Here is a 13,664-nt window from a genome sequence, read left to right as displayed (position 1 = left end):
ATGATCATCATTAAAGCGCACAATGTCTCACACTACATTCAAACAGTTGCTGTTGTTCTTGTTGCAACAGTCACGTGATTCATGTCATGACTGTGTGAAGCTGGCCGCCATTTTAGTTCCAGTGTCAGGAACAGTCCATTGTCGGCTCATTGGGTTGTACAAGGTTAAAAAGAGCTGCTCACTCTTGATCCCTGTACAATCTGAACCAATCTCAGAACCTGAGAACAAGGAAAAATCTTCCAATGTCAAAATGTTGAAACCTGATTGAGATGGAGATAAATATTTATGACGGTACATGACAACAAATAATAGTGGTTTTTGAGTTTTCCAGTTTGGGTGTGAAAGGTTAAGAGTAAGACTTTCAAATGAGTTATAACTATGTTTAGGTCTAATAAAGTGGGGAAACTTCACACTTTTGATAAATACTGTATAGAACATGAACAATGCAACCAGGCAGTGAATTTGAAGAGAGTTTTTAAAAAAACCTGCTTAACAGTCTGTAGAAATGTGCAATAAGAGAGCAACACGTTTGTGTGAGTCACTTATTTTTTACTCTCTGACTTTCTATCACATATTTCTTATTTTGAGGAAGAAGTTACAACTCAGACAAAAAGAAGAAGGACAGAAAGGTGGAGGCAAGAGGTTTCAAAAGTAGCCAACGTCAGAAATTCAGGAAACACTGAAGACATTTACTGACAGTGGACACAAACAGACAAGAAGAAAGAGAAATAACCAACTGGAGACAAATGACTGAGGACCTGAGATCTCAGCATCCAGAACCAACATGATGAAGAGTTTTTTTCTGCTCCTTCTTTCAGTGATGGCAGGTAAAATATACAAATGTTCCAAAAAATAAATATGTTTCTGTTTGATGAAATCTTCATGTTATTCATATCACACATTATGCAGTAAAAAAGAAGAAGTGGTGACAAAACTTCTGACATTTTCTGTTTTCTTGATGGACAAATAGAAAACCGGATTATTTCAGAATCTGACAGAACATAAACTTTTCTTTCTGATCAACAGGTTGTGACAATGACGTGAAAGGATGCAGAGGAGGATGGGTTGAATTTACCTGCTTCTATCCTGAAGGACAAAAAACTTATCGACAGATTGATGTAGTTAATCACACACAAACAATAACAACCACAGTTAAAAACAAGTTGGAAAACCAAAGCAGAATATTTCTGTACCATAACACAACAGCAAAATATCTCAAGGTGTTGATCAAACAACTTCAACCTGAGGATTTTGGAGAATACAGGTGTATATTTAACAGAGACTATATGTCATCCAAGAAAGTGGAGCTGGAATACAGTAAGAAAGTTTGCGTGTTTTTATTGTTATTAATGTTCCTCTGTTCCTTTGTTAAAACACTTTACCTGTGTTAAGAAAAGTGCTGCACAAACAATTTTTATCATTATCAGAACTTCATTTATTAATTATTTATTACTGGTATTAGTATTTGCAGTAGTAACAGCATTGAACAATGTCTCATAAATGTACTATGAACTTTATCATTATAAATAAACTTTAGCAAATGTTCTATTTTAAAATAAAATTCTGTATCCAATTAAAGTCTTTATCAATTTCCAACATCACTCTCACTAAAGCTCATTACAGAGAATAAAATTTGTTCTATTTTAAAGTTGCTAGACAAAACTGAACTGATTGTATTGATTTGTGAGTAGAATTACTACAATGACATGATACTAAACTGTCCTTGTTAGTAAGTGCAGTGCTGATACTGAATCACCAACAGAGATAAACAGTATCAGTTAGAAAAGATGATGAGAGTTTGTCCTATAAAATATGTAGATTTCCCTAAACAATGATCCTAAACAAAACTACACAAAGAACGTTTTTCCTTTTTCTTCAAATGTGATTTTACTTGTTTTACTTTTTTTACTTGATTCTCATGATTTTTATTGTTTTGTAAATTTTCCAGATTTAATGATACAATTCAGTGAATGAAGGATTCAGACCAATAAAGTGAATCTTTTAAGTTTCCTCTTTGACATATAACACATATTATAGTACAAATATAATGAAGTATGGTAATGTGTACACACTTCTGTACAGTTGTATCATGTTAACACAGTATTACACTGATAGATTTTGCATGTTTTACTTTTCTGCTTCATTTGCAGAGTTTAACAACTGTCAGACACCACTTACTGAAATCGTGACCAGAACAGATAAAGTCACCTTCACATGTGATACGTCAGAATATCACAGACAAAATGACAAAAGACAAAACAAAAGAGACAAGTTTTTCTGCAAACAGAACGATTTTTTCATCTGTGAAGACATTTTACCAACAAAATCATCTCCAAAGTCAAAGGGGAGGTTCACTGTGACTGACACCGACCGTGGCTTCAGCGTCTCCATCAGTGATGTGTCCTCAGAGGACGCTGGTGTCTACTGGTGTGGAGTAAAATCACGTCAAGGAAAATATCGTTCAGCTTTTAGACAAATACAACTGCAGGTTCTGAGTGAGTTATACTCCTATTAGATCAACTGGGTTTTGATAAAAGAATCATTTGTGTTGTTGATCTCTTCAGTTTCTTATTGAAGAAGTAAAGCAGTTTATCATTTCTCTGAAAAGTCATTTAAATTACCAGGCTCATAAAAACTACTTTGATTTATTTCAATGATATTTATCTTCTGCATTTTGCTAATTGTGACCCTTATATTTATTTGCACAGCTCCTCAAACTACATCAACACCTTTGATTAGAACTTCTGTTGCTTCAGACCAGACAACTACTGGACCTGCTGAGAATCTCGGTGAGAGACCTGCTGATCAATGAGGAGGATAATTGGGGGGAATGTTAATATGAAACTGTCTAGTTGGTTCAACTCAGGTTTTGTCCAGGAAAACAATTCCTAAGTGTGGACGAACACAAGACAGAGTCAGAGAACAAGCGATGATGATTAACAGTCAGGGAAGTAATCAGATTACTCAAAAAGACTAGCAGGAGGTCAAATCCTTGGCAGGTAAAAAATGCCTAGTAAATCAGAGACAGGTGAGGTGGCTGTGGGAGTCAGAGCTGGATAGAGAACATTGTAAAGGCTGCGTTTTACCCATCATGACTCTTATGAAGTAAAACCATTTTTATTCTTCTCTAATTTTTTATCACTACATGGCGATTGATTTATTTCAATAATATTTATTTTCTGCATTTTGCTAATTGTGACCCTTATATTTATTCCTACAGCTCCTCCAACTACATCAACACCGTTGATTAGAACTTCAGACCAGACAACTACTGGACCTGCTGAGACTCACGGTGAGAGACCTGCTGATCAATGAGGAGGATAATTGGGTGGGGGGCAGGTCTTAGTTGGTTTGCAGTTGTGCCACATTCTTTCCATTTTCAGATGAAAGATTGAACAGTGGTCCACAAGATGTTCAAGCTTGGGATATTTATTTAGAAAGCTAACCCTGCTTTAAACTTCTTCCTGACCTGTCTGGTTTGTTCCTTGGACTTCATGATGCTGTTGGTTCACTAATGTTCTCTAACAAACCTCTGAGAGCTTCACAGAACAGCTGTATTCATACTGAGATTAAATGAAACACAGGTGGACTCTATTTACTAATGAGGTGACTTCTGAAGGCCACTGGTTCCACTGGATTTTACTTAGTGGTATCAGAGTAAAGACGCTGAATATAAATGCATGTGACACTTTTCAGATATTTATTTGTAAAAAAATTACTTTCACTTCACAATTATGTGGGACTTTGTTGTAACGTGACAAAATGTGGAAACGTTCAAGGGGTAAATGGTAAATAGTCGCTTATATAGAGCTTTTTATCCAAAGCACTTTACAATGTTGATTTCCATTCACACACCGATGGCGGTGGCTGCCATCCAAGGTGCTCACCTGACCCACCGGGAGCAACTTGGGGGATACTTCAATACTTCGACATGTAGCCAGGAGCAGGGATCGAATCACTGACCCTGTGGTTCATGGTCAAGTGCCTTACCAACTGAGCTACAGCCGCCCCAAAATAAATACTTTTGCAAGACACTGTACATGTGCTATATAAATAAAGTGGATTGGATCATTACAGAGTGAAGGACGGGACCACCAGAAACCTGGACTTCTGTTTCTTCTAGTTGTGGTGAGAAACCTGCTGACGACGACTGAAGGATTTATGAGTCTGTCAAACCAGTTACAGTTTGCTGCTCAAAACGACCATTTTGCCAATGTTTTGCATCTTATCTTCTACTGTATATAACAACAACAACAACAATAAAAATACTGTATCTAGTCTCAGTACCTCTAACCACGTCCTTGCAGTGTTTCGGTCCCTTCAGTCCAGTCGACTACAGGATCTGCCAAGTGCTTTTGGGTCCTGACACCAATAGAAAAGAGTTTTTGTACATAAAGGATGAGCTCTGGATGATATGGTTTAACTACAGCTCTCTGCCTATTCTTGTGTGTTTCGTCTTGCAGGTGATTCTCAGGTTGGGGTCACAGCTGCAGTCGTCTGTGCAGCTGTTCTGGCGGTTGTGATCCTGCTGGTTCTCTTCTTCATACGTAAGAAGCTTATTAACAGCTTTACACAACATTAAACACAAAAAGCTAAAAACGTTTGCTAGTGGAAGTACACGGGCCCACAAGCATGGATTTCATGAATGAATGAATGTATTAAAAAGAGAACAACTTATGTCTGAATACAAAACATTTGATATATTTTCTCTTTTTTTTCTGCCAGGCTCAAAAACCAGAAGAAACAAAGCTGAAAAACAGAAAAACAAAGAGGTATTATGAAGATGTGCTTGTTTGGTAAAGTCTAGCAGAATGACAGCTGACTCTCTTTTACCAAGGACTGTGTGGAGACATGTGTCCTGCTGTAATGCAGATGGGACAGACAAAACACACCAAGGGGTGTGGTTCATTTGCCAGGGTCTCCCCCCTCTGCAGGTTACTGACAGCATGTCCCTAGAGAAGTATTTCAAACTGTTTAGAGTCAATAAAAGCATAGTGCACCTGCTGATCACAACCACCCCTCCCTCATTTAATGTCTCAAGCAGAGCCGCCCCCTGGACCGATGGTGTCTCTGTTCACCTAAAAGCTGTGATTTAAGTTCTAATTTATTACATGATCCCTGAGTCTCAGTGAGACATTACTGACTGTAATTTAGCACAAAGAACAACTGAGGCTGATGACACTGTCAGTTTTTCAGGTATTTACATTTATTCACCGGAAATGTTTTTGTCCACAGCAGAAGGATCATAGTTATGCAGAGATACAAGAGCCCCCCCAGAAGACAGACCCAGGAGCTGCAATGAAAACGGTTTATGTCCCCTCTGCCTTCATGGATTACTCCGAAATCACCTTTAAAAACATCTCTGAGGAAGTTAATGGTGACATATATTCCACCGTGATAGACAACGACCAACACTCCACATACGCCACAGTCCACGACTCCAAACCATCTCTTTAAACTCTGCTCCACTGTGAACCAGCTGCAGCAGCACTGAAAAAATGATTATTGCCCATTACATATTTCTGGGTCAGAGAAGCTGACAGCCAAGTATTTTAGCAGCAAGCTGATTTTAATATGTAATAAAGTACCAACAATAGCTTTTTGCTACCCAACAGCCAAAAACAGATAAAATATTTGGTGCCTCTATAAAAATGTGTCAAATGTCTCCATGTCTCTAAGAATCAAAAATGATTTGAAACGGTTGGAAAGAATTTTGTGCTCTGTATCTATGTCATTTAAAAAGCTGGTTTCTGGTGGACTTGTTAAAATATGCATAATTTAGAAATGTAGAGCTTTCAGGGATTGAAACTTTAATGGAAACAGCAAATCCAGATGCTAAGTGTATGTACGTAGTGAAGACTGCTGTGTCTTTTGTTTGGGAGGATTATTTGTGTGGGGGGGTTGTGGATGGGATGAGGGGGCTGAGCTGATGATTGTGTGGGAAGATCACAAAAATAAAAGGAAAGTTCTATCAAATAAGGCCGATAGTGCATCAGTTTCTTAAATTCTATTTTTCAAAGCAGGTACCAAACAAAACCTCCACACAAAATCAAATTATATACAGAAACACAATCATACAATCAACCATCACAGCACTATACAGCAATATATTGCAAACATATTGAATTAAGCTCAGAGATTTTATCCCTTCTGCTTCAAAACGAAACATTTCCGACCAAAACAAAGAAAATTAATGAAATAACTTTTGGAAATTCCCCAGACTACAACGCAGAAACCGTTTTGCTAGAAAATCTTAATTTCTAAAGTCATTTTGTGGAACCTCCCACCAGAAAGTGGAGACTATTAATATATGATTCCAAAATTCTGAAAACAGCATTCATATGCCTTTATAATATCCCAAGTTTTCAACATTCTTCTAGTGGCCAAAATGTTAATTCAATTTCAATTCAATTCAACTTTATTTATATAGCACCAATTAACAACAAAGTCATCTGAAGGCACTTTACAGAATAAAGTCAAAACTATACAATTATAACTATACAAAAAACAAAAACAAAACAACAACAACAAATCCCCCTTGAACAAGCTCTAGGCAACAGTGGAGAGGAAAAACTCCCTTTAACAGAAGAAACCTCCAGCAGAACCAGGCTCAGGGTGGACGGACATCTGCCTTGACCTGTTGGGGTGAGTGGAAAGTGAAGAGAGAAAAGAAAAAGGGCAACAACAAAACATCAGGCAGGTTGGTTGGACCAGTAGTTGGACACTGGAAAACACACAGCTACAGAAAGGGACAGAGAGACAGAGACAGAGAAGGAGGTTAAATAATTATAAGCTAAAAACTTGATAATACATAAATAAAAAAATCTTAAATGAGCATCTATTGTTTTATACAGTAACGTAAAACATAATTTCACAGTATGAGACAGTCAACTGTGTCTTTCCATTTTTTCAAAAGTTATATTATGTTTAATATTTCTATAATATAAAGCAGCAGCACAGTAGTAAAGTGGTTTGCTCTGCCACCTCACAGCCAGATGGTCCCTGGTTTGAATCCCTGGCTGGCTGTGGACTCTTTGTGGAGTTTGCATGTTCTCCCTGTGATTGCATGAGTTTCCTCAAGGTTAACTGCTTAGTACTTCTTATTTCTACCATAAATTACTCTTCAATTACTGTGTTAGAGGATATAACACCTTTGAGAACAAGGAAATTATATTTTATAATATAATTTATAATTCTGTATAATTCTGGGACAACACAATCATTCAAACTGAGACATGAAACCTCCACATTTAGTAACTTTAATCCACCTTGTTCATAACTATGCATCGATGTTTAGTCCCATTAAACTTCCCTCTGACGTCCCCACATTAAAATATCTTTCTACTTAAAGCTGAAAAATGCCTCCAGATGACATCACTTGGAGGAACCTTTAGTTCAGATTATGTCATCTAGTTGCTCACACTATGGAGTTTGTAATCAGGATCAACATGCTTTTCCAGGGCTCTTCCAGATGACATCATCTGAAATCTTACTGATAAAAAAATAGATAGATGCAGAGAAACACGTTAATATAGTGAAGTCAGAGGGAAGTTTAAAAGCATTAATTTACATTTACACACTAAACTAAAGCAAGTTTAAAATCGGTGAAGTTGCCCTATAAGCGTCTCTATTCGTAAAAGAGGGTAGAATTTTTAAACTTCGTCTTCTTGATGGGAGGTCATAAGTTATGCTACGTGTGGCATCGATTGACGTCCCAACGGCCTCAGACTGTTATCGGGCTGATGTTGTGTAGTCTGATCCTTTGTTAAACTTAAGTTACAAGATAAATAACAAAAGGCTACAAACAGGGAGAACATCAGACACTAACTGCATAACTAACGATCATCATTAAAACGCACGTCTCGTACTAGATTTGAACAACTGCTGTTGTTCTTGTTGTTTGGGTTGTTTTACTAACCCTAACAATCGGTTTTTTGTGCCTGACCTACCCCTAATGTTTTTGGGCTTAGCCCAAACCAAAGCTCTTTGTTTGAGTGTGAAACTGGAACCATTTTAGTTCCACTGTCAGGAACAGTCCATTGTCGGCTCTTTGGGTTTTACAGGGGCGTTAAGGTTAAAAAGAGCTGCTCACTCTTGATCCCTGTACAATCTCACAGAACCTGAGCACAAGGAAAAGTCTTCCAGTGTCCAAATGTTGAAACCTGATTGAGACGGAGATAAATGTTGACTTAAAGGGGATGAAAACTTATGCAGTGACTTATTTTACATTTTAACAGTTTTCAACAGTCTGTAGATGTGCAATAAGAGAGAATAAGAAATGTGACAGCAGCTATTTATTGTATTAAATAAAAAAGAAACTGTTGAATCATAGACAGTGTCATGTCAGCCATGTTACCTCTGAGAATACTGAGAGTCAATTATTTCCGCCGTATAGTCTTAAAATATTATTGAGGGGATTTTTTACTTTTTGACTTTCTACCACATATTTCTTGTTTTGAGGAAGAAGTTACAACTCAGACAAAAAGAAGAAGGACAGGTGGAGGCGAGAGGTTTCAAAAGTTGCCAACGTCCGAAATTCAGGAAACACTGAAGACATTTACTGACAGTGGACACAAACAGACAAGAACAAAGTGAAGTAACCAACTGGAGACAAATAACTGAGGACATGAGATCTCAGCATCCAGAACCAACATGATGAAGAGTTTTCTTCTGCTCCTTCTTTCAGTGATGGCAGGTAAAATATACAAATATTCTCAGGTTCATGAATGTTGCATAATGCATAGTTTCTGCAAAAGGATCGTGATAATGTGCTTTATTACAGCCAGAAATAAGAGACGTCCTACAACTATATACTGTAAAGTCACATTTTGCTGCAATTTTCAATTCCATTCAACTTTATTTATATGGCGCCATTTCCCAATAAAGTCATCTCAAGGCACTTTACATAACAAAGTCCAGAATATACAAGTATTTAGAGGCAAGCCAACAAATCCACCTTGAACAAGCTCTAGGCCACAGTGGAGAGGAAAAACTCCCTTTAATGGAAGAAACCACCAGCAGAACCAGGATCAGGGTGGGCGTCCATCTGCCTTGACCGGTTGGGGTGAGTGGAAAGTGGAGAAAGAAAAGAAAAGAGCAACGAAAAGCAACAACAAAACAACAAAAAGCAACAACAACAAAAAAAAGCAACAACAAAGCATTGTACAGGTTGTAGGACACAGAATTAATGGCATACAGTGGTGACAAATAAATGTATAGAGAAAAGCTAGTTAGGGTTGAGTGAGGATTTTTAACTATAAGCTTTATCAAAAAGGAAAATTTTAAGCCTAGTCTTAAAAGTAGAGAGGGTGTCTGCTCCCCGAATTTGGATAGGAAGCTGGTTCCACAGGAGAGGAGCTTGATAGCTAAAGGCTCTGCCTCCCATTCTACTTTTGCAAACTCTGGGAACCACAAGTAGGCCAGTATTTTGGGATCGAAGTGGTCTAATCGGGCGATACAGGACTATGAGATCTTTTAAATATGATGGAGCTTGACCATTAAGAGCTTTGTATGTAAGAAGCAGGGTTTTGAACTCTATTCTAAATTTTATGGGAAGCCAATGAAGAGAAGCTAGTGAAGGTGAAATATGATCTCTCTTTCCTAATCCAGTCAGCACTCTTGCGCGGGCATTTTGGATTAATTGAAGGCTTTTTAGAGAGTTATTAGGACACCCCAGAAGTAGGGAATTACAGTAGTCCAACCTAGAAGTAACAAATGCATGGACCAGTTTTTCGGCATCACTTTGAGACAGGATGCTTCTAATTTTAGCAATGTTCCGTAGGTGGAAGAAGGCTGTTCTAGAGATTTGTCTTATATGTGACGTAAACGCCAAATCTTGGTCAAAGATAACTCCAAGGTTCCTCACCGTAGTACTAGAGGCCAAAGTTATGTCATCTAAAGTAACTATATTGTTAGACAGCCCAAAGAGGATGATTACAGTTTGGTCTGAATTTAGAAGTAGGAAATTGTAGGACATCCAGGTCTTTGTCTTTTAGACATGCTTCAAGTTTGACTAATGACTAACTTATGCAGTGACTTATTTTACATTGTAACACTTAACAGTCTGTAGATGTGCAAAAAGAGAGAAGAAGAAATGTGACAGCAGCTATTTATTGTATTAAATAAAAAGGAAACCATTGAATCATAGTGTCATGTCAGCCCTGTTACCTCTGAGAATACTGAGAGTCAATTATTTCCGATATATTGTCCTAAAATATTATTGTGGGTTTTTTTTACTTTCTGACTTCCTACCACATATTTCTTGTTAAGAGGAAGAAGTTACAACTCAGACAAAAAGAAGGACAGGTGGAGGAAGAGGTTTCAAAAGTTGCCAACGTCAGAAATTCAGGAAGCACTGAAGACATTTACTGACAGTGGACACAGACAAGAAGAAAGTGAAGTCACAAAACTGGAGAGAAATAACTTAGGGCCTCAGATCTCAGCATCCAGAACCAACATGTTGAATAGTTTTCTTCTGCTCCTTCTTTCAGTGATGGCAAGTAAAATATACAAATATTCTCTGGTTGATGAATGTTGCATAATGCATAGGTTCTGCAAAAGGCTCGTGATAATGTGCTTTATTACAGCCAGAAATAAGAGACGTCCTACAACTATATACTGTAAAGTCACATTTTGCTGCAATTTTCAATTCCATTCTACTTTATTTATATAGCGCCATTTTTCCCTTGAACAAGCTCTAGGCAACAGTGGAGAAAAATTCCCTTCAACGGAAGAAACTTCCACCAGAACCGGGCTCAGGGTGAGCGTCCATATGCCTTGACCTGAGTGGAAATTAAAGAGAAAAGAAAAAGGGCAACAACAAAACATCAGGCAGGTTGGTTGGACCAGTAGCTGCACACTGGAAAACACAGAGCTCCAAAGCTGGGGACACCTACAGAAAGGGACAGAGAGAGGGGGACAGAGAAGAAGAAGCACAACAACAGGGGAGAGAAGACAGAAAGCTAATAGCATGAGGCGGAGACAAATACATGTATAAAGAGAGAAAAGAGAGGGAGGGGGCATCTCAACTCGGATCTAGTTCAGGTTGACTGAGCAGCTTTAACCATAAACTTTATCAAAAAGGATGGTTTTAAGCCTAGTCTTAAAACTAGAGAGGGTGTCCACTTCCCGAATCTGGATGGGGAGCTTCCCATTCTACTTTTGGAAAGTATTGGTCCTAACACAGAGCCTTGTGGAACTCCATAGCTAACCTTTGTGTGCAGGGAGGATTCATCATTAACATGAACAAATTGGAATCTATCAGATAGATAAGATTTAAACTAACATAGTGCAGTTCCTTTAATCCCAATTTCATGTTCCAGTCTCTGTAATAAAATGTCTAGTCCATTATCTGAGGCCATGAGAAGATTGTTGGTGACTTTTACCAGTGCTGCTTCTGTACTATGATGAGCTCTAAATCCTGACTGAAAATCTTCGTACAAATTATTCCTATACAGGTGATCACATATTGTTTTGCAACTACTTTTTCAAGGATTTTATAAATAAAGGGGAGATTAGATATTAGTCTTTAATTGGCTAAAACACCTGGGTCAAGACAGGGTTTTTTAAGTAGTGGTTTAATTACAGCCACTATCACGCCTTAAAATTAAGTATGAATTGGACCCAGAAATGATCAGATCACAGAGGACTTGGAAGGCAAACAGTTTATTTAAGTTAAGCGGAGAAGGGGACTCGGGACCGGAGAGGAAGGCAGGGATGGCCAGGAGACGGTTGGGAACTCTGAGGGGAAAAGGAGACAGAGGTGAATGACAAACTATGGCACGGGGAATATTGGGAGAACCAGATATCTTACTGCGGGTGGAGGTTTGAAGTAGAGCGGAGACCAGGTTGGGCAGGAGACCAGAACAGGAGGAAGGGCTGAACTTAAGGCCGCTGGCATAAAAACAACCAGGGAGCAAAACAGGCAGCCTAGAGCAAAGTACCAACATAAACAGAACACAAGTAGCAAAGAAGAAGCGCAGGGGAGCGGACTCCAACTCAAACCCTGCCTAAAAAGTTAAACACAAAAACGCTTGTTCCAAAAACAAAAGAATCCCAAGTAGGAGGGAAAAAAACAGTAGTTCAATAATTGGTGCTAAAAGAATCAAAACAGGTGCTGAAATTAAGCAATGAGCAACACAAAGTAGCAACAGAATAATAATTTCTTCAATCGTTGTTAGCGAGCAAACAAAGTAGCAAATTAAACGCTGGCAGTGAGCAAACAAAGTAGCAACAGAGAGATAAGTTATTTGAAAATTAGCAAAGGAATTCTCGAGAGAAAAACAAACATAAACTAGAACAAGACCTTATTCTCTTAGGTGCGGATTTTCAGGATCAGAGACAGATTATTCATCGAGGCATTCAGAAAGACGATCTGTCAGGGAGTGACAGGTGAGCGGAGTATATAAAGGGAGGCAACAGGTGAGCGGCATGAGACTAATTGCAGATCGGCAGGGAGGGGAGAGGAGAGGAAAACAGAGTGAGGAAGTACCAATCACCAAGGCAACAAGACTAAGACTCACGGCCGTGACAGCTACCTTATAGGCCTGTGGTACATTACATCTATCTGTAATATTTGGGGGGAGGATCTGGTGAATTCTTTCTCTAATAGCTACAATTTTATTCATAAAGAAAGTCATGAAGTCGTTGCTGCTCAGAGTTAAGTGAAAACTAGTCTCAACAGAACTATGGCTCTTAGTCAGCCTGGCTACAGTGCTGAACAGAAACCGGGGGTTGTTCTTGTTTTCTTCTATTAATGATGAATAATATGCTGTTCTGGCATCACTGAGAGCTTTTTTGTACATTGTTAAACTGTTTTTCCAGGCTAAATGAGATTCTTCTAAATTTCTGAAACGCCACTTCCTTTCTAACTTTTGCGTTGCCTGTTTTAAGTTGTGTGTTTGTGAACTATACCATGAATATCACCTCTTCTGGTTTACTGCCTTCTTCTTCAGAGGGGCAACACTATCGAGTATTGTACATAGTGAAGCTGCAGAATTAGCAACAATTTAATCAACTTGTGCAGGAGTAACATTAAGAAGACTACTTTCCATTGTATTAACATATGGTGAAGCAAATGATAAAAGAATAATTTCTTTAAATTTGTTTACAGCTTTTGCACTTAAGCATCTGCTATAGTGGAATTTTTCCCTAACTGCTATATAGTCCGTTATTGTAAATTCAAATGTTATTAAAAAATGGTCAGACAGAAGAGAGTTGTGAGGAAATATTGTTAAATTATCCACTTCAATTCCATACGTAAGAACAAGGTCTAACGTGTGAGTGAAACAGTGACTGGGTTTATTTAAATTTGGGTAAAAACCAATTTAATCTAATAATGAATTAAACGAACTTATAGTCACCCACTATAATGACTTTATCTGTACTAAGCACTAAATCAGAAATTTCCATCAAAAGCTCTGAATAAGGGACTGGAGGACGGTACCCGATAACAAATAATAGTGCTTTTTGAGTTTTCCAGTTTGGGTGTGAAAGGTTATAAGTAAGGTTCTCAAATGAGTTATAACTATGTTTAGGTCTAAAGTTTATTGATACTGTGAGTCAATTATTTCCAGCATATTGTCTTAAAATATTATTGTGGGGACTTATTTACTCTCTGACTTTTTACCACATATATCTTGTTATGAGGAAGAAGTTACAACTCA

General features: G+C 38.0%; 1 protein-coding gene across 3 annotated transcripts; it reads left to right on the top strand.

Moving 5' to 3' along the window:
- Window positions 1-669: 669 nt before the first annotated feature.
- Window positions 670-5,962, top strand: LOC137127140 (CMRF35-like molecule 8). Of its 3 annotated transcripts, none has more exons than XM_067503633.1 (8): window positions 670-827; window positions 1,027-1,317; window positions 2,151-2,495; window positions 2,709-2,789; window positions 3,221-3,292; window positions 4,464-4,547; window positions 4,726-4,772; window positions 5,239-5,962. In XM_067503633.1, the coding sequence occupies exons 1-8, from the start codon at window positions 785-787 to the stop codon at window positions 5,455-5,457; spliced, it is 1,182 nt and encodes a 393-aa protein (XP_067359734.1). In that variant the 5' UTR covers window positions 670-784; the 3' UTR covers window positions 5,458-5,962. The 3 variants fall into 3 exon arrangements, with proteins under 3 accessions (XP_067359734.1, XP_067359733.1, XP_067359736.1); XM_067503632.1 differs by having other exon boundaries at window positions 671-827; window positions 5,236-5,957; XM_067503635.1 differs by lacking the exon at window positions 3,221-3,292 and having other exon boundaries at window positions 671-827; window positions 5,236-5,957.
- Window positions 5,963-13,664: the final 7,702 nt, after the last annotated feature.

Source organism: Channa argus, chromosome 5 (assembly GCF_033026475.1).
Source record: "Channa argus isolate prfri chromosome 5, Channa argus male v1.0, whole genome shotgun sequence".
Classification (NCBI taxonomy): domain Eukaryota; kingdom Metazoa; phylum Chordata; class Actinopteri; order Anabantiformes; family Channidae; genus Channa; species Channa argus.
Note: the sequence above shows the minus strand (reverse complement) of the source record. Positions and strands in the feature narration are given on the sequence as shown.

Bases quoted from the DNA above. Each gene is read 5' to 3' on its own strand.
- LOC137127140 (XM_067503632.1), top strand. From the start codon at position 785: ATGATGAAGAGTTTTTTTCTGCTCCTTCTTTCAGTGATGGCAG. The intron at 1,318-2,150 runs GTAAGAAAGTTT...CTTCATTTGCAG, and splicing joins GAAAGTGGAGCTGGAATACA to AGTTTAACAACTGTCAGACA. The intron at 4,773-5,235 runs GTATTATGAAGA...TTTTGTCCACAG, and splicing joins AAAAACAGAAAAACAAAGAG to CAGAAGGATCATAGTTATGC.